The sequence below is a fragment of the Diachasmimorpha longicaudata genome, chromosome 10 (genome assembly GCF_034640455.1).
Source record: "Diachasmimorpha longicaudata isolate KC_UGA_2023 chromosome 10, iyDiaLong2, whole genome shotgun sequence".
NCBI classification, from domain to species: Eukaryota; Metazoa; Arthropoda; class Insecta; order Hymenoptera; family Braconidae; genus Diachasmimorpha; species Diachasmimorpha longicaudata.
Genome location: NC_087234.1, coordinates 1,567,428 through 1,593,157, shown reverse-complemented (window position 1 = coordinate 1,593,157; position 25,730 = coordinate 1,567,428). Strand labels below are relative to the sequence as shown.

Genomic DNA, 25,730 nt, shown 5'->3' with positions numbered 1-25,730 from the left:
TTTATAATAACAATTATAAACAAGCCAATTGAAAGCAACGTAAATAGCAATTCAAGTATAATGTGAGTTGAACCGTGATTATTTCCAAAAATCATTAATATTTACCTCTGGCTTTCAACCCATATTTTTTGTGCGTCATGGTGGGAGAAAAAAATAAATAAATCATGAATTCAAAGCATAATATTTATTTATATATATTATGCTTTAAATTAAACATTAAAAAAAATTTGTTACTATGCTAAAAATTTAACTATGGAATTAAATTGAATTAAATATACAATACATATTCAATTTATTTGATGAATACATAAATTTTCAATTATAATGGAAATCAATTTTATTGAATGATAAGTTTGCTGTTTAATATTTATATTATATATATACATATATACATATCTAATATATTATGATATTTAATTTTTTTTGAAGAGGTATAGTATATGATACCTCAGCAAAAAACGGTGACGTGAGTTTTTCAAATTAAGAATTAACTCACATCGACGACGCAGTCCTTAATGACTTCATTAACATTGGTACATGTGTTTGACATGTTTTAAATAAGATAGGCGTAGATTCGTTGTTTTTAAAAACTTCGTACTTTAGGTACATTTTTTATTATTTAATATTTCTGTCAGTTTATTTTGGAGGCCCAGGGATATTCTAGTGCTCAAGTATTTTGCACATTTAATTCTCAACAGTAAAACACATAATGCTTTACACATGATGCCAGAAGATTAGGTGTAGCATAATTTTTCGAGCAAACACAATAACTACATTTTATGAAATATAATAATAATTCTCCCCTCATCCTCTTTGCAATTTAGGAAGTGATTTATTTGAAAGAAACTCATGTCTTCCTATACTAAAAATTTTATTTTTTTATTTTTTCGAGTTCTACGTGTCCACCCTCCCGAGCCTTTACATTTTATTCCAACCCTTGCGGTGCCATGGGACTGACTTTTCCCCCAACTGTACCACCTTTGGACTGGGGCTGAGGCAAACCATAGGAGACCCCGGCCGTACAGTCGGCCGATGGTGCAGGGTCCTAGTGTACCCTTCCATCACACTAACTAGAAAGATACACTGAATCTCTTATATTCGTACATTCTGCTCAGCAATTTTTTGAGCGAGCGGTCACCTATCCAAGTACTAACCCAACGAAACGTTCCTTAGCTTCGACGTCCGTCGGAGCAAAGTCTTATTCACTTTTTACAATTTTTTATTTAACCATGTTTTATCTAACAGTACAATCAATACTTACAAGTACTTACAGCTATTTACAAACCAAAAAAACAGATATAAAAACAATTTTGATGTAAAATATGGGTTTTTTTTTTCTTGCAAACATTGGCTAGTTTTGTGGCTCCCGAGATTAGTTTTACATTTATTAATTATTATGTTCCCATAGCATTTTATTGGGGTAAAAGTAGCCTATGTTGGGATCAAGTTAGTAAACTTAATTTAAAGCACCAAAAAAACAAAAAAAAAAATATTATGTCTGAACATAATTTAAGACGTAATTGAGATTAATTAAAACGTAACAAAAAAAAACGTGTAAATAAGAACAACGCTTTTCTCGTCAATAGCAGATATTTTACTCATAAATTGTTTTTTCTATAAAATAAGTATGAGAAAGGACTCTAGGCATGTCCTCCTCCTACCTATGTCTATAGACCTTTAAAAGCGTTTCAACAGTTTTTTAAAATCCGGCCATTGACGTAAACAGTGAACAATCGGTCACGTCGTTGTCCTTGAGAAACGCCGTTCCGTCGATTACTGAACGTGAAATAGTAAAGCTATCATTTTTTTTTTATTCTGAATAATTCTGCAATCACGTGATCCTGGCCTTAGCCCCTCAGATCATTACTTTCTGCCGCGTAAAGGCCTTGAAAGGTCACATGACGGAAAAAGTGCAAGACCTTTAGTTTTCCCACACGTGCATACAGGTTCATTCAAAGGATTTCACGTGGGCTGTTTTTTCCAATAGTGCAGAGTTCTAGTTCGTAATTCACTGTTCACTTTTTTTTTTTTATTGACGATACGACCACGAATCGACCTCATAACCTTCTACGATTGACCCAGGTACGAGAGAATAGCTGCGCATGACACGTTGATCTATATTAAGTGCAACTGCATATAGAATACGTCACTGGGCTGTGAGTAGGTGCGTTCTCGGGTAGTTTCATGGCCTCGGTCAATTGCTCTATCAATATACAAAATCAATTAGATATTGTTAGGATATTCGTGCACAAAGTAATGGTGAGAAATGGAAAAGGAACTGAATTGTAAATATTTTATAATTAGAGGAGCTAGTCCATCAAGTCGGTATCTTACCGACCGAACACGCTGATTTTGAATATTTTCAGTTCTCAAATTTTCCGACTAATTGCTTTCATGATATAATATATGTATAATATTTAGATAATCTATAGGATGTATATAACAGAAATGTACGTTAAATGTATCATTAAATTCAAATGAATTGAATTGAATTAAATCCATATACCATTTATTATATATACGCTATATATAATATATATATTATACATTAAACGTATCATTCAATCAAATTTATTTTGCTTATAATTAAAAATATATATTTTATGAGACATGCACTCGTTTTTTGGAGGTGTAATTTCATTGAACACAAAGTTTTTAGTTGTTTGTTTAAAAATAATTCCATACGTTTTTTTTCTATAAACAAATAATGTAACTTGGTTCCAAAAAAGGTGGATTGTCTTTTACGAAATGGCAAAAAAGTTTTTGATTTTTTTTTACGTTTAATGATAAAACATTTAGATTTCAATCTTTGATTACAACAGAAATATTGATTTCCCTATAAAACACAGTGTTAAACTCTGATTTTGAACTTTACTTTTGAAAACCAAAAATGACGATTAAATTAGAGAAAAAATTACGATTCAAAATGCGATCAAGTTTTCTCAAAATTTTGTGTCATTTTCTGTAATTTTCGAATTTACTAAGAGAGCTGAGCTTCTTTAATAGAAGTGGATTAAAATCAGCAATAAATTAGAACAAGTGATGATATTTTTGTTTAATTATGTTATCATCATTAGACTGAATGAAATATGAAGTAAAGCGGACGGATTATTTTTTTATTTAAACATACAGTGTTTTTCAATAGTGTGAATGGAATAAGTCCTTGACGATACGAAATATCTGGGGACTTTTGATGGTCGCGTGATTAAATTGTATGCTTCAATGATCGTTGATTCTGAGGGCTCCAAACAGAAACCTCATGATTCGATCACCGGGGGGGTCAAATCTATCGCATATTCCTTTGGACTCCCTGAATATTTTATCACATTTAAATAGTTATTTGAATGTATCGCATTCCGTCAATCAGAAAACTTATTCTTGGTGACATCAACGGAATCGCATGCGATCTAAGATTTTCAATAGAATAATGACACATTTTCAAACGAATATGTGTCATTATTTACGCTCTGTAGGGAGTCCCCTATTAATATGAAGATTTAAAATGTTGAAAAAAGGAATTCTATTTTAAATGGAAATTTCAATCAAATATATTCTGTAAAATCTTCGATATTTTCCTCTGAGTGGATATTTCGAGTGAAATAAATCAATAGTTTATAATTTCTGTCCTTTGGCGGCTTATTCTCCAGTGAAATGGTTTTCTACTTTTTCACTTAAATATTCGAGCTGTTATTTGAACCTCATTCAACGATATGTTTTTGGACATCTCACTATGATTTTAGTATTCAAACTTCACACGTCCGAATCTGAATCTCGAAAGAGATCCAGAGAAAATATTTTTGTTTGTCAACAAACATTGAAAAAATTCTCAATTTTTTCAAAACTCTCCGACGTTTTCTTCAAAGGAATTCCGAAAACTTCCGATAAATTTTCAAATTAAATTTCAAATCACGATTGTCCACTCGTCACTTACGAAATTCACAACATTCTCTCTAAATTTTTGGAGTTTCATTTAGGCCTTTGAGCCCCAACTTTTTTTTTATTAGGACCCGACGGTCGGACGAATAGGGGTCAAAGCATCTGTACAAAAAGGGTACATGAAATTCAGACGTTTCTTTTTGTTGTCCCTATAGTGTGGCGTGAATCGAACAACAGATAATGCTCGAGCGATCTTCAATAATAATATATATTAACAATTTACGTGGAAATTGGACTATGAAAAGAAGCGCCCAGTCGTTATATTTCAATTTGAATCACATCACAGAAAAAATGTTCATGAATTTTTATCTCATTTATCTTTCACGGTGGCAAAGAAACCTCCCCCACTGGAAAAATTCTGCATGAATATCACAAGTGATGATAGACTTTTTCAGAGCGATTCGACGTGATGACGTCATCGTCTGACGATTTAAATGCTCTTCCGAAACTGAAAACCAGTTTTTTACTGAGTGTTTCTTGTGCATACACTTTCGCCTCTTTCGGGAATGTTGCTCAGTCCGTTATACTTTTAGTGGAAAAAATATGGAAGTTGCAATTTAAAATTATTTTTTATTTTCATTTATCTTTCATTGGATGACGAAGATCGGATACTATTTCGCTAAATGCACGGAAATTTGATAAGATTCACATGAAGAGACAAACAGATTCTCTCATTCAAGAGCTATTGTGAGTTAATTTATGAGAAATAATTAGGAGATTGATTGGGGTAATTAACTCAAGATAAATAACGTCGTCTATCAATTGGGTCATCTTTGTAGAATTAAATGCAAATAAATTGATCATCACATTCGAGGGTAAAAAATTTATTCACGAGAAAGTGCGCTTCAACCTTGCGATATCTTTTATTTTCCCCAGGGTTTTTCAAACCTGTACTTATAAGGCAAGCAACTGGCCTGCAAGTCCCCGATAAATTTCATGGTGAATCGACAAGGCAAGACTGCAGGGGAAATTTTAAAAAACTTTAATGCATGCACATCATGCATTTTACTTTTGAAGAAAAAAAATATTGGATTATGGATAGGGATTGTCTCAATAATATAAAAACGATTCAACTATCAACTTAATTATTTATTATCGAACGCAGAAGGTATATCTTTCTGGTGTGATGTCTCCAGACAGATCAACTGACTCTTAGTGACCAAAGATTTGACACTCTAGACCCATTTGACAAAAGGCCCTTGTTCATTCATTCCTTTCTGTTTCTATTTATTAAAACTATTCTAAACAATTCGGTACTGTTTGGAGAAAAACTATAAAAACTATAACATACTGCGATGGACTGAAAACAGCTATAGACAGACGATTCATTTTTGTCCACCCATATCAAGCACTCTCAATAGAAATATTGCCGGTCTTCCTTGTAGTGCAGGGAGAGAAAAATCAAAATGCTAGAAGACTGGAACATGTTTTATTCACACGTAAAAAGTCCTATGGCTGCTATAAATTTTGTAATTAATGAGATGCGGCTTCGTAAAATTAACAAAAGCACACGATAAAATTTGCAGGTCTATCATTTTTTATTAAAAAAAAATTTTTTTTTTAAATTAAAATAAAAAATGGATACACCTCCTTTAAAGGTTCCTGTCTAGATCAGTTGATTTTATTGCGCCTTCCTTTACTTTTGATTGTGCCGCATAGCAATTTTTCATTAACTGATTATGATTGGTTAACGATGAGCGCCGAATATAACCGATTATTCCCGACGTTGGACTTCGTCTTGGGAGGTCTTTTCGTCGCCCATTGGACTTTGCATTTTTACGAGGCCGATATAGAAGTTTTCCTAAGCCGATAAAGAAATTTTACTAGCTGGTATCGTAATTTTTCGCAGACCTGCAGTTTACGCCGCGATTGTAAGGCAGCACAGTAATTAGTATCGGAATCACTGTACAAATTTACAGATTTGTCTTTCCCTGTCGACAAGTTGTTGGAAAAATCTGTACATTTTTATGACCACTGATATGATCTTCAGGCCGGTCCTTTTCGAAAAGAACAAAAAGTAGTTACGCCAGATATTCATTTAATTACGAGGACTAATTATTTTACAAAATTATATTTCTTCGATTTAGTCATTCTCAGGAGGACCTAATTAGGTTTCAATTATGATAATCTTATAGTTCTTGAAGATGACTCTGTTGCACGCAACCTCAAATGAACTGCACTTAACGCGTTAATAATTTCGATTTTTATCTAAATTTCTAATTTCAATTTTTTTATAAATTTTGTAATTCTCTAGCGAGAGGAGTTTTGATAATTTTTTAAATTTCCGTAATTACTGAAGGGGTTCGCTGAATGTTATAATTACCATAATCATGTTTTAGAAAACTACAAATGACATAATTCAAACATAATAAGAATCGCCTAATGATGACGTGACTACAGAAATATGATATTGAAAAAATAAACACTTCTCGGAAGTAAACGGATATTCGTCAGAAATAATTTTCTTTCTCGGTGTTTACTGATGTCAATTTCTTTTTCAATTTTTTGTTTAGCAATAATTCCATTCAGTGTGATACTTTCACATTTTTTTTAAATAAAAAATCTACGGAACACAGACTGTTTTTATATTGTGCTTACATTTTTCACCGATTAGAGGTCATAGCCTTAAGGTATATTCATAGAAAATACGTTTTTCATAAATAATGATTATAGTAGTCCCGAGTTTTTGGAAAATTTCCAAGTGGATTTACTACACAACTCGGGACATAATAAATAATGAAATGTGCGGTTTCACACCCGAGGTATTGGCCGAACGGGTGTTATGACCGATTTCTAAATTCGATCTTTAAAGCCCATGAGGAAATGATTCACGAGGAAAAAACTCGTATAAAGTGGATACGTTATAATTAAAGGAAGTATATACCTAATACTTAAAATAAATATAATAATTTGCTATTCCATATTCCCTTTCAAGCACTAAAATGTTTCCGTCGAAGAACGTCAAAGAAGTCGATTGTCTTCCGGCTAACATCGATATACTCGAACCAAAAGTGTTTTTCTCGTATGCACTTACCTTCAGATACCGAGTTTTTATGGTTCCCATTGTTAATTTAGGGATTTTCACATATAATACCACAAGTGCTTCAAAATTATCGAATATTTCCCGATAGATTCGTTAGAAACAAATGAAGGAGTCAAGTTTTTCAGGCTAAAAAATCACGAGTGCAAAGCACGAGTGATTTTTCCTGAAAAACTTGACGACTTCATTTGTATGCAGGGAACCTAGAGGGAAATATTCTATAATTTTGAAGCTCGAGTGGTATTCAGGGGATTATTTTTCCTATCCAAATTTCGGCCAAGAGAATTGTGCCATGACATGAAAAGAGGTTTATTTGGTTAAGTGTCGTTTGTTTATCAAAATTATCAAAAAATTATCGCATATAATACCATAAGAGCTCTGAAATTATCGGATATTACCCGATAGGTTTGTTGCAAACAAATGAACGTGTCAAGTTTTCCAGTTTAAAAATCACGAGCGCGAAGCGCGAGTGATTTTTCTGGAAAACTTGACAAGCTTATTTGTTTGTAGAGAACCTTGAGGGAAATATCAGATAATTTCGAAGTTCGAGTGGTATTCGGGGGATTATTTTTTGCATCCAAATGTTGGCCGATAGAATTGCACCATGAGACATAATTTTCAACGAATTGCCATTTAATCTGTCAGATACAATTGAGGGTTACTTCAACATTTGTTTTTTTTATATATAGCAACATGCAAAATTTCCAGTGAAATTTCCAAGAATTTCCGCTGAAATACCGTGTTGACTATACAAAATAACGTCGAATGGTGCGATCCTATTGGCCAAGATTTGGATGGGAAAAATAATCGCTGAAATTCGAGGTAGGCTATACAAAATATCAACAAATGGTACAATTCTATTGGCTGAAATTTGGGTGGGAAAAATAATCTAATGAAAACAAAGAAAAACAATTTTTTTTTGAGGAAAAAAATTTTGGTTTAACTATATTTATTGATTCTTTTTCTGGAGACTTGACTGAAGGCAGATCTCCTGTATTTTCTCTCATCTGGCATTAATAAACCTCCCCGACTTCTCGCCTGAAAACCGTTAGCTCAGGGTCAATGGCGGGAAAATTCGGGGTCCAATGATATTTACTTTGACCACAAATGTCTCATTAATAGTATTCCCGTCCCCACAAGCAGTTCTGGACGAAGAAAAATTTTTCTGAATAATTTACCATTATTTAAAAATAATGTAGTTCATAAATTGGCGGGAAGGAATCACGACTGGTACGGCCAATCAGAACGGAGGGCTCCACTATCGAACTCGTGTTAAGGCGTCTCTCTTGCTAATGTCCTGGCGGATGTTAACCTCTCAGTAAATGTCTTGAGTTGGTTTACATGTCTCACATGTTGTTTTTGAGCAAAGTGAAGTGCATAGTTATACAATTGATTGAAATATTGTAATGGAAGAAACTGATAATGATGACGGTACGGTATAATTATTTAAAACATACCCATTGAATATAGAATATACTCGGATGGAATATAAAGAATCCTTAAATGGCGTATATTTTGATTGCGAATCTTTTGTTGATCATAGCGTAACTGCTTTAATTAATTACAAAATATAGTTGAACATAACTAATTCATTACCGCGTTATTATGATGTTTTTCAAGATCGAAACCCAAACAGCCATTGTTGTCTGCATCAAAAGCATACCATCAGTCTGATGATGTATGAAAGCTCAACAAGTCTCAAGCATTCAATGTAATAACGATATCTAAGTATCCTTAAGATATATTATTATTCATTTGAGGATAATATTTCACCAGAATTAAGAATTTTATTTAAAAAATTTTATTTAGAATTAGAAATGAATTAGAATTAGTAAATCAATGAATTAGATGTTATCGCCAGACCAACTTAAAAAATTATTCTAGAAATAATGTTGGGCAACGATTATTAACATGTCAAATTATTCCGACTTATTTCGAATTTTCGATTTTTTTTCGAAGTCTATACGGTACGATAATTATTTCTTCCAACGTAACTCTAATATTTGGAACTGAACTTCAACTAAATTTTAAACTGAAAATGTCTAGCTTGGGCAAATACCTTCTAAACAAATATTTTCTCTTGTCAAGAATATGAATCTTTAATTAAAATCAATTTGTCCCTCAGTGTAGGGTAACAATTCGCATGATTCCCCAGAAGTTTTCAATATTCCTCAAAAGCCCTGTGAAAAGTTTCCCAGTAATTCTTTCACCACTGGGCTAGAGCGATGACTTTCAAAATTTCAGTAATATTGATAAAGACAATTCAAAAGTTGCTGCTTTCAATAACTTAATATGTTATCATTCGCTCTATTTTGTTTCCACGTTTTTATTCATAAAAACAGTCAATATTTACGATATATATAACTTAAAAATTAGTAGAAAAAACTTTTGTCTAATTACAACGATTTTACTAAATTTTGAGGTCGTGTAGGGGCTCTCAAGGATATAGACTATTTATTAATTATATTCATTATATTAACTATATTGACTATATTAACAATATTAACAATATTATTAAAAATACACCACTCATAGCTCTAGGCTCTTTTCAAATTTTTGTGCGAATCATTTACTCTATCGATTTGAACTCCCCAGCCAATAATACCCGTCTCCGATATTTCATATTTATATGTTCCCGTCATTATACTTGTCTTCGGACTGCTCTTCATATATACAATGAATGTATTCGTTCATTTACCTATTCACACCTGAGCTAGCCAACTGGCATGCTTGAACCCTCGCCTTCGTCTTCAAACCATCGACATTGAACGTATTTTCGTTTGGTCTAGTTCGAAATTAATGCTCATTTTAAAGTTCAACAACTTACGTGCGTGAAGGTGTGAAATACCTAGGATTTCATCACGTTTGAGGCAATTGTTGAGGCGATCTTTTGTCATCGATGAGTGGATATTGCTAAAATTAGCATATGGATATGTACAATGAGTCATTGTAATCTCTTTACTATTATTTATATTCAAAACGCAATTCTATACATTTTGTATTACCTAACATGAAAGGTGATGAAGTATTTTTTAAACAATAAACTTAATCTTTTTTGTGAATTTATATATCCGGATAAGATGGTGAAATTTTACAAAATTTCAGATTAACCTTTCAAAACTGAAAAAGATATCTTTGGAACGAAAACAATTGTTAAATATAAGTAAGTTGTCGATTTCGGGCCATTGACAACCAAAGATGATTCATTTAACAATTTCTTGGAATTTTCTGCTGTCATATTTCAATTCTTGGATTATGTTCGAAATTTTTCCATTCTCATTGCACAAATGAATATAAATAGTAGTGACATCACGTTTTGCTGGATTGTCATTGTCAATGGGAGTGTCTATTCGCACGCGCTACGGTAAATTTTACCTTAAATCCATGGCGTGGATATAAGACAGCGCCTTAATCCTCTTTTTTCCCGTAGATATGAGATAAATGCGACAGTTTTTGATCAGATAAGCCCAGTGGTCCAAATGGACGGGGAATAAAAATAAAAAACTCAAACAAATCCAATTAAAACTTCTCTTAACTTGAGACGCAGATATCCATTAATAATTGTCAATCATTTTTTCGAGTGGGACTTTAACTAATTAATTAAAATCAGTTTTAAAGAATTCAATCTTTGAGACGTTTTGGTTGCAGTTTTACAGGCGGATGAGTTTCTGACCACCAAGTGAGACATTTTCTGATCAGGAAAACAAGGCGGTTTAGCATTCACGTAGAACCTCTTGTTTGATCTTCTTGGCAATTAACGACTTCTCATTTTTAATTTTCTTTGCATCTGCATCTCGTTATCCGTGTTCAGTCTTATCCTACTCTAGAAAGAACAAACGAGACCGAACGTGCGCTGTGACTGTGAAAATATTCAAAATTAAATGGGCTCTCAATTAAAATTAAGCGCCTCAGACAGCTGTGAACCGATAAGACATCGACGTGAAAGACTTTCGAGCTATCGATAGTATCGATGTTTGTTGTTTTTACAATAAAAAAATAATAGCACCCCGGGGCTGTGACATTGATACCGATTTGGCCTTTGGTTCTTCACTAATCGACTATCGATTAGAGCTATGACATCATCGATTATCTCCATAAAATTCGCCATGTTCGATTATTGACCTTTTTATATAGGAAAATCGATGATATTCGAGGATATAGACTCTCGAGGATTCACTAGTATCGATGTCCTTTTTAACTGTTAATACTATCGATATTTGCTTTTTACAATGGAATATATAATAACAGGTCCTTTCTATCGATCGATACAATCGATGTCTGCTTGTTATCGATCAATACTATCGATATTTACTCTTTTTACAACAGGACATCTATACTATTGATACCTCAAAAGTGTGTCACACTGATTTCTCGTAGGTGTACACCTCTCTAAGGCAGCACATTTCAATTCAGAACTCATTTAATTTTCAAATTGTCATTAATGATTCTCATAATTACAGCGCATTCGGTCCCGTCTACGGTAAAAAAGGAGGCCAATACGCCGCCTTAAATTCACGCTAGAAATGACCTTAAATCCACGTCACAATTTACCATGTATCCACGGTAGCAATTATTAGGAGTGTGAATAAGTCTTTCCCGTTTTTTTCAAATTTTGAGCCTTTATTGTGAAAAAATGGTTACAAATGAGTTATTGAAAGTATTGGCCATCGTCTTCTTGCGTTTGACACGAATCTTCATCAAGCAAAGTCGCCAATTCTTGATCTTCAAAGATTTGCGGCCGCCCGGAAGGCTCCTTGTCTTCCACGTCGAAATCACCACTTTTGAAGCGTCGAAACCATCCGCGAACACTTGAATCATCGACACAACCTTCTCCATAAGCTTCCTGAAGCAATCGATGCGCCTCGGCAGCAGATTTCTTCAAATTGAACCAATAAAGTGAAACTTCCCGCAAATGACGTCGACTCGGCTCAAATTTCGACATTTTCACGATATCAAAAATTTATGATGCGAAAAAATTTCAACTAATGTGTTAGTGTGGAATTGTTGACAGATGAATAAGCTTTGATTATGACATATGTAACCATTGAATACTCGTACAGTATTGGTGGCGGCATCTCTTACTAAAAACGGGAAAGACTTATTCACACACCTACCTTATTATTATTATTATTATTATTATTATTATTATTATTATTGTTAAATTCATGGTAAAAGCTCTAAGGGACAGATCATCTATTGGAATCGTTATTAGCAACTCAAATGATTTTTGTAACTACGTATACCTACAAACTCATCGAGACAAGCGAAACCGCCTTAGCGTAGGTCGTAACCCGTTCGGAAACGTTTCAAAATAATATCCGACTGTACACCCCAGGGGGAAAAAAAATTAATACGCGAGAAGAAAAGAAAAAGAAGTCAATGCTGCTTTCGTACATGTATCCAGTGTGGCTGCGTTTATCATGTAAACACGCGGGTATAAATATATTTGCTACGATGAATAGCCTGAGCTCTCGAGCGTTGTACCGACGTATTTGCTTGGTCAAGGTGCCCGGGCGGTCTGTCTCGTTTTTTTTTTTCTCATGAGAGAGACAAAAGAGAGCGAGGAGAGAGAAGAGAGAAAGACCTTGGGGGAGTGTGAAAAAATTAATTCAGCCGTTCGAGGAAAATGATTTAATATTCAGTGATCGGGTAATTTGTCAAATGCGTGTATATGCTGATCGTAAATCACAATTGTGGGTGACAATGATGTTCAATTGGAATTACTGATAAACTTAAGGTTGCTGTCGTGCGACAATCTCGGTTAAAAGTTTATGCGCGGTAAAGTTACTCAGATTAAAGCACAATCTTTTGACAGTGTGGAAGCTCATTTGATTGATTGTATTGGATGTGGACAGCTAAAATATAACGATATTTTTCATTGTAACTGTTATTTATTATGTAAATTTACGGACTACCTGTAATTATTTAACGATAACCAAACGGTCAGGCGATTTAATTTTTTATTGTTGTATTGGATTCTTGGTACTGATGCAGCTTCTATCCTGAATAATTTTTAGTTGAAAAGGTATCAAGTCGATGATTTTTTAAAAATTATAATCCTTTATGCTCTATTTAAACGCGAAAAAAGTTACACAAATTTCAAAAATCATGATCTCAAGTTTAAAATCCACTATCTAAAACAGAAAATAATTATTTTGCAGCGGTTTTTTTAAGTTATTCACCATAATAATTTTAACCGAAATTGTACATGAGATTTTAGACGAAACAACCTTAATGGCATAATTTTAATAAGTCAAAATTTCAAATAAATATATTAAATCGTTTCATTTGTACGCTCGGGCGACACATCAGCTCTGGTTCGTTTTCTTATAGAAACTAACTATAATGACAAAAGGGATACAATAGCCTGGACATAATGACTCGTATCAACGAAGGTCCTACTCATGCAACTCTTTAGATCTGTGAAAACAGAGCATACACATCATACCCCAAACTTGTCACTTTAAACTTCAATTTCCGCGCATGAAAATGTTCTTCGAATTGAAGGGAAAACACGAGAATAAAAAAAAATAAAATCGTATGAAGACTTATTCAATTAAACTGAAAATTAATTTTTGATAAACAGTTCGAAATGTCGACTGCAATAGGAAGCAATAAGTAAAATGCATTTTCAATCGGAGCAATTAATTTATTTATTTGGAGGCATTTCCTCACTGAGAACAGTCTTCTATGAGGAGTAATTAAAAAAAAAGAAATTTGCAAATGCGATTTTCTGTCGCTCATAAAATCCGTCTAAGATGAATATTTATATTTTATATTATTTCGAAGAGAGCCACGAAGACCTTTTGATTTTTTTAAAAACCTGCCTGAAATTATGAATATATTGAGAATATAGAATTTCACTGATGGAACACGTAATCCTTATATTGGACTCAACTCCATAAAATTTATAATGTCCCAAGGAATTCTCAAAAAAATATTTTTATAATATTCTCCAGGTAATAATGTACCTAGAAAATTCTTTTTCATTCATCATAAAAATGACTAGTCCCGCAACTGGTTACATAATTGATGTTCATGGTATTTGCTGTCACCCTGACATCTCACTCCGGTTGACCCTGTACCACCATCTGTTCAATTACGTATCACGATATCGTTCGTAAATATCCACGAGTGAATTGAACAATAAATACACGCGTTTGTTGAGGAATTTCACACGTGAAACTGAAATTCATTGGCTGATTAACTGTCTAATTTTTATCTAATATAAAATTGCTCAATTCGTATTTGTTGTTTTTCAGGGCTGAGCCTCGACAGCAGTAACATGTCGATGTCCTCGGTGGGGCCCCAGAGTCCTCTGGATATGAAACCAGATACTGCGAGCCTCATGAACTCCGGGAATTTCAGCCCTTCTGGACCTAATAGCCCGGGGTGAGTTTTGAGAAAATATTCGGAATATTTAGTAAAGAGAAAGAAAATGATTAAAATTACCATTTCCATAACGAAGTGGTAAAGTGAGACAAGTTGACTCATCTCTAAATCGGAGAGAGGTAGTGAAATTTTTGTTATAAGATTTTTTGTAATACTCAATTCGCTCCACGAAAAATGTTATCAGTAGTAATACCCCAAGACCTTCAAAATTATCGGATATTTCCCGAGAGTTTCGTTGCGTAGCAACGAGAGGGATAACTTTTGCAAGTTGAAAATCCCGAGCATGAAGTGCGAGGGTTTTTCTGCGAAACTTATCCCGATCGGTGCTACGCGGGGAAACTGGAGGGAAATATCCGACTAATTTTCAAGGTCGAGGGGTATTTGGCTGGATTATTTTTTTCATTCCAATTGCAAACAATTAAATGTGTGGCATTTCACGTCATATGGTATGGTTTTTCACTCGTAGTTGTGGCTTCTCCAACGTATATTTTCTGTCTGCAGAAAATCCAGAGAATTGTTTCCAAATTGTTGCTTTTGTCTTCACCGTATTATTAGGAACATTATTTTTAATTTTTTGATCAATAATCTCCAAGGATTCTTCTCCAAATGTGCTCATGTCGAGGTAAAGTCTTTGAACTTGATTTTTTCTAATGACAGTTTTGGGGTTTGAAACACGTACAAATTGTTTATCGGATATTTTCCTTGCTTAGCAACAAACAGGAAAATATCCGAAAAATATCCGTAAAAGAACGAATGTGAAAGTCGTTGGTATAAATATGATGAGAGAGGTAACTTGATTCACAATGGATGCTTTTAGGAACACGAACGTTTTCGCCTTTTCGACCAACGCGAAACTCCATTCATTTAATCGGCCAATGGGAAAGACCTTACGCCATTTCGACTCGGACGAACTTCATTTATGTGCTTCTGCTTTTATAAATAGGATGAGACCGCCAGCGCGCTTCGCGCGCCGGTTTTGAATTTATTCCGGAGTAGAACATGTAATATTTTCGATGGTGACTTATCATAACGATGAAACGAAACTAACTCATTTTCGGGCAACATAAACAATTCCAGTAATTCTACTAATTGATTGTTTAAGTCACCATCGAAAATATTACATGTTCTACTTCGGAATAAATTCAAATTCGGCGCGCTGGCGGTCTCGTCCACTATGAACCCGAACGAATAAGGAAAAAGTCTTACGCATGAAGTTAGCCAATGTCTTACGTAGCTAACTTAATTTATGTGCTTCTCCTTTAATAAATAGGAAACAGACATCGATTATTTTTATAAATCGATTGACAAACAGTCGATTCTCGAATCTCCCAATTCGATTATTCGAGAATACGTCATTTTCACCCTTACTAACATCGATATGAGCTGCTGCATCTGCACGCTGCGTGTGCCATGAAAAAATTATATAGACGTCAATCGACTAGTCCTATAACACGCCTCAGATGACCCTTAACATATCACATATTAGTCGGCCATTATCGCAACGTTATATTGTACTCAAACAAATGTATGGATTTCCGTGTGAGACGTACTACGATATGCCCGTGTCATCCGGCTCACACAGGAATTCCTGCGTGCAGCACGCTGCACGCTGTACGTGATGCAGCGTGAATAGTCACACCCGACAAAATTAAGATATTTCTCCACTTAAAATAATTCTGAGTAAATAAGCTGCAGGTGGAAACTATCTTCGTGTCTAGTCCGCGTAATTCTCCAAATTCAAATACCATCATTTACGAATTAGTTCTCAACTACAAGATAAAGTTTGAAAAATCTGTAAAAATTTAGAGGACCGAAATGAAAAGAAATCAGTGACTCCGGAGCATTCGTGACTGACGTGACCACAATCTGCAGGTCTGTCTGATCCCAGCCTTAAAAACGCATTACCGGGGATGAGTCTGGCGTGGCCGTCACGCCACTTTTGCATTCGCGCATTGTATGTTGTCTATATCGCTGTATCCGGTAGCCCTGATGTAATTTTGAGAGGTCACGCAAATTGCGGTCACTTGCCCAGACTTGTCATCAGTTGTATGACATACAACGTTAGGATTATTTTTTATTATTGGATTTCGGATAATTATATTGCAATTATTCTGTCAGGTATTGAACGGTGTAAATTAATGTTTTCGGGACGAAATTGAAATTGTTGATGCGAAATAGCTAATCGGGTTTGCTTAGGACACGACTACGACAACTTAATTTATGTTTAAGGCATTGAAGTGATTATTGACTGCGAATTCATTGGACAATTTTGAGAATTTTTGGGGATTTCCCCAAGTACAAAATTCACTCTTTCTCCTCTGGAAATATGTTCTAGAGCTTTATTGCGATATGGCCCAATATATAAAAAGGTGGAAAACTTTTATTACCCGTTTTGCTGAGCAACATTTGACCACCAGAAGTGGACATGGGATTATAAATAAAAACCCCTTTTGGGGATGGAAATGTTCTGGTCCATGAGGCCCAAAAATACTATCTTTGAGTTTAGTCTGTCGTGAGAATCTGTAGAGGAACATACCTCCTGACGAAAGTAGAGTCACGAATAACGAATAAATTATAAAGTGAATAAAATATAACGGAAGTGTTGTTTATTTCAATCCCATATGTCAATAAGAATGTTTTAAAAGTTGATATTGTGGTCATGAATTTCATATTTGTCGGGAAAAAATGTGCTATAATTACACGAGAACGGGAATCAGACATTTGTTATCCAAAATCACCGGAAATTTACCTAATTAATTGAAGGTGAATGATTACGGTCATCTAATTGAGGTGAACAGATAGTTAGTCCGACATTTCTATCTATATTTGGATTCATTCGTACTAAGGATGTTCAGGCGAAATTAAAAAATGGAGCCAAATTTTTAAGATTTTTTTTTGACATTTTTAGATATACCCGAAGCCTTGTGCTGAGTTTCGAATTTCTGAGGAACGTCTATCGAACGCAGTAAATTATTGAAAACATCCGTTTTAACCCACGTTCGTAGGGAAAAATGAAGAAATGCCAATATTATGAAACTTAGTTTTCTGCTAGAAGACCATAGATGCCATTTTCTCTCCTACACGAAGAGAAAAATTGTGTAGAAACTGAGGGCCTGTTCCGTAACCTACCAGTGAAAACAATATTCGGTAAAAATGACGGAAGAGCTGCGCACTTTTTCAGTGAACTATCATGAAAAAGTCCAAAACGTTTTAGAAAAAGTATGGAACGTTCAGTGAAAAAATGCGTAACTATTTCGTGATGTTTTCGAAATCCTGTTGTGACTAGCAAATTACGGAACAGGCACGTAATTTTTAAAGAACTTTTCTCTTCGTATACATTTCATTATATTGTTATATCCAGCGAAGAATAAAGACGACACAGGTTGGTAAATGTTTGGGGCGGTTTATTAATTACAAGAAGTGTGACGATGTGTCATGTAAGAGCTCCGAAGAAAGACACACCAAGACTAATGTTAATCCAAAAGACAGTCGTTCTTCTGACCAAGTTCAGGTCATAGACAAATGAATGATATTCGAACGGGGACACGTAACAATATTAACAACAATTCTTCAATAACTTTCCCTCCATAAACGTGTAAAATCCAATATTCGTACATTTCCTTGTCTTAACTCAAATGAAAACATTATATCCAACTTGATTATATCCTAGATATCCTATTTTCTGATGCAATGACATTGAAAAATTGGTCGTGCGGAGTCTTTGCGTGCAGAAGAAATGAAACTTCTTGGTGATATTCCAAAGAATGCGTATCATCTCGTACAAGAGAAAAATAGCGAGAGGAAAAAGACAATAATATGATCTATCGCGCAACATTTTTCTCAATTCACGTTTTATAAATTCATCACTAAACAAAGTCGAAATTTTCAATTTACAATTGGATTGTGATGACTAAACTTCGATGTAAAAAGTCTTTCGTCCATTTTATCTAAATTTCTCGCGAATATCGCATAGTCAGGTGCCTATTCATTCTTCCCGTTCCCTCACTCCCACTCTATCCTTCTCTCTTGCTCTTCTCCCTCCGAGCAGCGTTGAACGTTCAACGCCACTCCCTCCACTGCCGCGTTAAACGCTCAGCGCAACCTTTGCCGAAGTCGCCTAAGAAGTTTCACTTGGAATACATCGGGAACTACGCTATTCGCAATAGGAATTACTCAGTGTATCAATGCATATCGAATGGCCACCTAGCCAGTTCATGGGAGGGTGACACTTTTTTTTATGAGACAACCCATAATGCCCATAATGCCCATAATGTTTATCCATGGCTCCTTCCGCCGAGATGCGGTTGAATGGATGCCACAAATCATCCTTGATGGATCAATAAATTCCTACACGTTTCCAGGTCATTTACCATGGGATGCCACAGTAGCCTTCTGAGCACATCACCAGGCGGCCAAAGTAAGACCGGTGCTGGTTCCCCGTATCCACCGAATCATCCACTATCCGGCAGCAAACATCTGTGCTCGATCTGCGGTGATCGGGCCAGTGGAAAACATTATGGTGTCTACAGGTTCGTATTAACCCATCCGGTCACGGAATATCGTTCATATGAAATTATTCAACCTCCGTTTCTTCGATATTCTATTCACTGTTTTTTATTATTCAAGAAAAAAAAATTTAATTAGCGATATTTCTTTGTGTGGCTGTTTTTTATGGGTCTGATGAATTTTGCTGGTCGTAAAATAACGAGAGTGACCCGGTGGAATATATATACAAGGAACACTCAAGAACTACGATTGTGCAAGAAATTACTAACCGAAATGAAGAATTTCATGGAGTGTTATAATTATTCTATCAATTATAATTTTTTTCCTGGCTAATGAGATCATTGAATTGCTTTCGAGGCCTTAGATTCCTGCTTAAAGATTCCCCCTTTCTTATACACTGAAAAAAAAAGTTTTTGCCAAATATACATTTACTTCAGAGAAGTATTTATTTTTTCAATATCGTATTTCTCCACTCTAGTCATTACTAAAAAATTGTGATTATATTGCCATTATGTTAATTAGATTCATCGACAACGTGATGGTGTTAATAATAATCTCGAGTGAACTATTTTAATGGTTATGAATGATTGACAAATTCATAGAAATTCTTCCCACTAGAAATTTTCATTTAATGTTTTGTGTAACATAATCATCTGTAGAAGCAATAAGATTCCCATTAATTAAAGTTGATTAGGTTCCTCTAGTAATTACTCAATCCAAGAAATATTTTTTTGGAAAATTAAATACTTTTCTTAAATAACTGAATATTTGGCAGAGAGAAATTTTTTTTCTCAGTGTACCCTAAGCAACACAAATTATCTTGCACTGAGAGGAATAATGAGTGAAAATCAAGGAATTCCTCCAATAGTATCAAAACAATACTTTCCTAAAATCCATGCAAATTCGTTGGCTTCGATTTGTTGTTACCATTGCGAAAAATTAATTGCCTTAAAACACCACAAATGTCATCAAAATGAAAAATAATTAATTCCTTTTTAAAAAAACTCTTCACCATTATCCCGAGAAAATATTTTTTTGATTCACCAACTGACTAAGTGAGTCTTATTGTAGTCCGGGATTGCGCCCCCTATTTAGTCTAAAGGATTGAAGAGTAAAAGTCTTATGTCTTATGATAGCCAGCCAATATTAAGACATTTCGCCGACATTCTCAGATGACTTCAAAAGTAGATATAAAATACTGTTTCTCGCCATCGACCGAACCTGTAACCAGAACAATCGGCGCGAGTCTGAACCCCTGGCCCCGCTGATGTGGCTGATACAGGGGCTGTCTTTCCTATTTCTTTATGACTATATTCGTCTGGATATGAGCTAAGAACCCAATCACATCGATGATTTTGTCATCCCAGTCGAAGACGACGATATTGGGTCTCATCGGAACGATGGGCCTGATCATTGCAAACGAGATGCTCCGGTAGATCTTGCCTCTATCATTCACGACAACGGACTCAATATCCTCTGGAGAATTTTTTCTCTTTTCTACGTATAAGTCATTGTAGCCCAATTGTAAGCACAACCTTCGATTTCCGCTCAATTTGAACTGATCAGAATTTGATCTGAATAATCGCAAGCAGACGGACTTCAGTATAAGATCAGGCCCATCTCATCCGAACTTGATCAAGGTGATTACAGCTGGAAGGACCTCAGGTTCGGATCAAGCTCACCATATCAGAACCTGGTCAGAGTAATTCCGATCAGATGGAGTAAATTAAAAACTGATCAGTTCTTCATCAAGTCTCGCCTGATCAGTTGAACCTGGCCACCACCAGATCAAGTTCTGATCAAACCTCAGGCTCGTTTTACATAATTTCCACTCGGGTAGGTTTTTGTTGCGCTGCTTATGTCACTCATTATTATCATTTATTTACACTACTCTCCTTCCTTTTCCCCATCACTTCCGCATTCCTCTTCTGCCCCCCTGAAGGTCTTCTCCACTCTCCTCACTCTGTCACGCATTTTTCTGTCTGGTGGTGCCCTTAACATCTCCACCATCCTCTCCCTCCAATACTTTCTGCTACTGGACCTGCATCATTTCGTCCACCGGCTCTCATCCTCCATCTTTAGCCTTCTCCTCAGCACGTTGCACCTCACGATATCCTCCATTATCTCTCCTTCTCTCCCACAGGCCCTACAGTTGCCCTTGTTCATACCCGTCGTTCTCCGTATCACCGCAGTCCCGCACCTCCACCTTGTCCAACCTGCCTCCCATCAAGAAATACTATTTCCGATGACGCTTGGTTGACGGACGTCGTGCCGGTCAGGGTTTTCCATGGTCTTGATTGGTCACCAGGAGAGTCTGTAGGTGGCGTACAGCTCCCGGGGTAAATACCACACAGTTGGAGAGTAAGTCGACCCATGATACCACAACACAATGTAAAGCCCCGAGTAGGGTATGCATCCTTTTGTAAAAAGGACATACACCTCAAATCTCGAATCGAATCGAACATATCGAAATTCCGTAACACTTATTCGTGACTGGTAGATACATTCACAGCGGAAAAATTTGAATTTCACAAGTACACAAGTATCAAGTAAATCAAGTCAAAGGATGAGTTAATTAGTAGAAAATAAAAACTTAGTTAGAAAATGGAAATGAAACAAGTTACTCATCAAATGTAAATATCTATATCTTATCGAAACTCCTGTATTTTCCAAGTCGTGTTACAGCTTCAAGACATTTAAAATTTTGCATGTTGCCTACAAGTGGGAAATAGATCAGCTGTGAATATATCAGCAATTTTTGAAGATCCATGTTTACGAAATGATGACGTGTTCAACGTCATACGCGATTACTTCAGGATCATTTTGGTATAATTATTTTGAGGTTAAATATTACATTGACTTTTCATATCCATATAATTCAACTGCTCTACTCATACAGTAGCTAAAATAAGGTGCGCTCACCGCAAATGTGACTTAAATAAAAAATATCACAACAATGAAGATTAACCAAATCGCGAGCGGTGGCGCGCGGCTATGTCTCGTGGAATAAATAATATAATATTGCTGTCATGACAACACTCTTAAAGACTTGTCATGACAATCGAAATTCCATTTCATTGAAAGCTCGTTGAAGCTTTTCAAGTTTTTTTCTCTCTATTATTTCGTCAATTTTTCACCTTTTCAGTTTTTAACAAACTGTCTGATTGTTCAAGGACACAATTCACAGCTCGGTTTGATATCCCCAGCGAGCATTTACTGTTGTCACTGAATAATGCGTCAAGTTACTTTTATATAGCCCTCTGGCAATGTCGAAAATTTTTCTCATTAAGTCTTTCCCCGTCTACACCTATACCTGACTCATTCCCATTTCTTCAAAAATTTTATCATTGTCAGTGCGTAATTCTGGAGAGGGGTTCAGACCACCGTAAAAGGGAGGTTTTTTTGTACGTCTTTGTTCGGCCGAAGTGATGGGAAATCGCGTGGGCGCCCCTTGTCATTTTTTCAACTCAGTAGACAGTCGCGCAAACGTCTGTTTCCTCCTTTTTAGATTTTTTTTCCTCTCATTCATCCACTCCTCATGCTTTACGAATAAAGTTTTCTGAGGCAATCAATTACGTATTTATATTCAGAATCTATTAGTCCTTCGTCTGTAGAGTTTTAATCTAATTATGATAAGGCTGATTTGTCATTAAAGTGCACCTTAAGGTAATTCTGCTTCTAAATATTTCGATAATTTCAAAGTTGATCGAAAAATACTTCACGTTTTCAGAAAACTCGATCTCCTTTGGAATCATAATTTTGACATAAATTTAATTATCATTTCTGTTTTTTAAGAAAAAAATTAAGAAATCAGAAGCTAATGCAGTGGTTCATGGGAAAAACCATATTTTTGTTGCAGTTAAAGACTAGAACTAGAATTTTCGATCATTAGACTTAAATAATTAAGGAATTATTTGAAATTTCGTAAAAATAATCCACCCTTGGAAAAATAAGTTACATTATTTGTTTATGGGGAAGAAGGGTTTTTAAAAATATTAATACTTTCTGAAATTCAATTTCGATAATACTGGGTTTATGAATTTATTCGAATTTTACTCATGCAATTAGTTGGGAATTTTGGCAATTGAAAATATTCAAAACAACCTATCCCGGCGGTAACATACCGATCGACCTGAGGGTAGAGCTACTTTGAATATGTTTAGTAAATTGCAGTAAATTTTATTTAGTGTTTATTCCCTGAATGACAGCAAAAATACAAACTGGGTATTTCTCCCGGACAACCCTAATCCAAATATTAGAAAAAATTGGAACAATTAAAGCTCACCAGCTGTGGGAAAATCTAATACTGTTACGTAAAACTTCTTGGGATTCCTGATGATGTTTTTTGTAATTTTCACAGCAATACAAGGAAAAATTCACATTTTACCCAATAAAATTATCAGTATCAGTGCTGGAATTTTCCCTAATAATTATTGTGCACTTTTTTTTGTTTTACCACTAAATTCAACGATGACTCTTCAATCAATGGCGACTAACTTTGTGCACAGAAACAGCAAGTTTCCAAATTTCTCAAAAAGAGTTGATAAAATTAACGTAGAACAATCTACCGTTTATTAAGTTTTCTAATTATTCTAATTACTAAATGGTTCACGAAGTTTATCGTGAAATCATCGTGAAATAATTTTCCTACTTTCTCAGGAAAACATTGGCAGAAATTTACAAAACTTTACCAAAATTTCGAGATAAACAGGGGAACGCTATTATGTGACTGTAGATGAGTTATTGAAATGTATGAGTATCTTTTCTTTGCTATCAATTAATGGATGGCGAGCTTTCGAACGGTTTTTACAATATATTTTCCCTATTAATTTATATTTATTAAGAATATGTATAGATCTAAATGGGGAAATGAACAAAATATTTAATTAGCTGATGCAACGAATTTTCTTTGTTCATTTCTATCATTTTCCCCTATTTTATTCAATTGATTATCGTAGAGTTTGAATTCATTATGATAGAGGAGATCAAGACTAAAATTTTCAGATTAAAAAACTAGTTGGATCCAGTGAATTTTGAGATATTCCGCATAATCATTTTACACAAAAATCTGAAGATCTATGAAACTAATCGTTCAATTACGTTCATTTTCAAGACCATGTGCCAAAATCTCGTCCATATTTTTCCTTAGATAAGACGGCCAACATTTTTTTTTCAAAAACCAAAAAGTGCCAATAACTATGATTCCCTCCAGGATCCACTTTCCAATTTTTGATTGATTCCAATGGATCCAATCAGGACGAAAAAGATGGCAACGAAAAAAACAGAATACTTTCTTTAGTTTTTGAGATATTCCAAAGAAATCATTTATAAACTAATCGCAATTCCACAAAAAGGGCTTAACCGGTCGAACCGAATCTCAATGCAAAGTTACTCGCAATTCTTACTCACTGTCTGCCAAAATTTCAAATTTTTTGGACCCATTTTTCTACCCATCTATATCTTTTCAAAAAAATTTGTATTTTTTCATTTCAAACCATTTTACATCCTTTCCAACCAAAATTACATGATTGTTTGCGAACAAATTTCCTTTCCTCGAGATTTCTATTCTGTAGGAAGAGAACAATCGATAAATTGACGTGGCGGAGTTTTTCAAAACAAAAGGTTTTTTGTTTTTTTTTTATAACATTACATCCTTTCCAACAAAAATTAGAAGATTTTTTTTGCGATCGACATGGAACGATCCCAATGCTTCCACTCAGAAGCAAAAAAAAGTCAAGGATTTCCCTCAATTATTCTGAACAATTTACGAATATTCACAAAAACTCTACCAATGCCACGGAGAGTAACGACTTTAATACTATTTTCTTTGGCCTCCAAAAACAAGACTCATTATACAATTCTATTGTTTCAGAACAGTTTTCACAATAGAGAGTAATTAATTACCTCATTCAATGCTCAAACATTGAAACTCATAAAAATAAAAAATAAAACACTGGATGAAAAAATTATTTCACACGACAATATGATGTGCCATAATAACTCGTAATTTTCACGCGTGTAATGACTACGACTGCACATTTTGTGTCATGAGAAAACACGAGATCCTGCCTGGTAATAAAAAGTTCCTCCACCTTTCCCTCGAATTGCAGATTTTATATCGAAGGCATAGAATAACCTTGGACTTGCTGAGAGTCATGTTTATGAGTCTACCCACCCGTAGTTCCTACAAACATGAGAAGCCAGTGTTGGCCTCCTGAGTTACTCCGCTCCAATGCCATCTAATTGAGCAATCCACGCCCGTTTACCGAGAATCCCAATGATCCTTTTTTTATTCTATAATCAGTCAGCGTAAATTTTTATATTAAAATATTATTCTCTATTTATACGACCGGAGAAATGAGTACATGGGAATTAATCATCCACTTCTAGTCACAGTTGAATCTATATCGGTTTATGAGGACCTTGGAGATATAATTCATGTGTTTGCGAGGTATTTCATTGCCGCAGAATTTAAAAACTTCAAAGGAATGGGGGAGTGCAAACTTTTGACTGCATTATCGCATTACCGCACTCACAAGTTGTCCGACAATTTTACTTTCATCTTCTTGTGATGCAGGAGACGATGAAGGAAGAAATATTTTTTTTTATTATCATTATTCAAAGAGTTGAAATCTGTACATAAGATTTACAGGGTCGATCTAATATTAAATTCTTAACTTACATTTCTTAAAATATTGAGAAATTATTTTTATATACTTAAGGTCTAGTTCATTTGCAAAATTGTTATTTGCTCACTGTTAAGGAGAAGTGTGGGCAGACCTCCTCGGGTTGGTTAACAATTTGTTTCTGTGCATTTGGAAATTTGGGGAGTATCACAGGATGTGGTCGAAATCTT

At 34.8% G+C, this 25,730-nt stretch overlaps 1 protein-coding gene across 4 annotated transcripts in view; it reads left to right on the top strand.

Annotated features, from left to right (window-relative positions):
- Positions 1 to 25,730, top strand: part of LOC135166645 (retinoic acid receptor RXR) — a 71,123-nt gene that overhangs the window by 34,834 nt on the left and 10,559 nt on the right. For 2 of the 4 annotated variants that reach the window (XM_064129116.1, XM_064129113.1), the window contains 2 exons: positions 14,239 to 14,368; positions 18,730 to 18,897. In XM_064129116.1, the coding sequence (XP_063985186.1) occupies positions 14,239 to 14,368; positions 18,730 to 18,897 (298 nt within the window). Of the gene's footprint in view, positions 1 to 8,286; positions 8,408 to 14,238; positions 14,369 to 18,729; positions 18,898 to 25,730 lie in introns of those variants that run through there. The other 2 variants (XM_064129115.1, XM_064129114.1) reach the window with 2 other exon arrangements.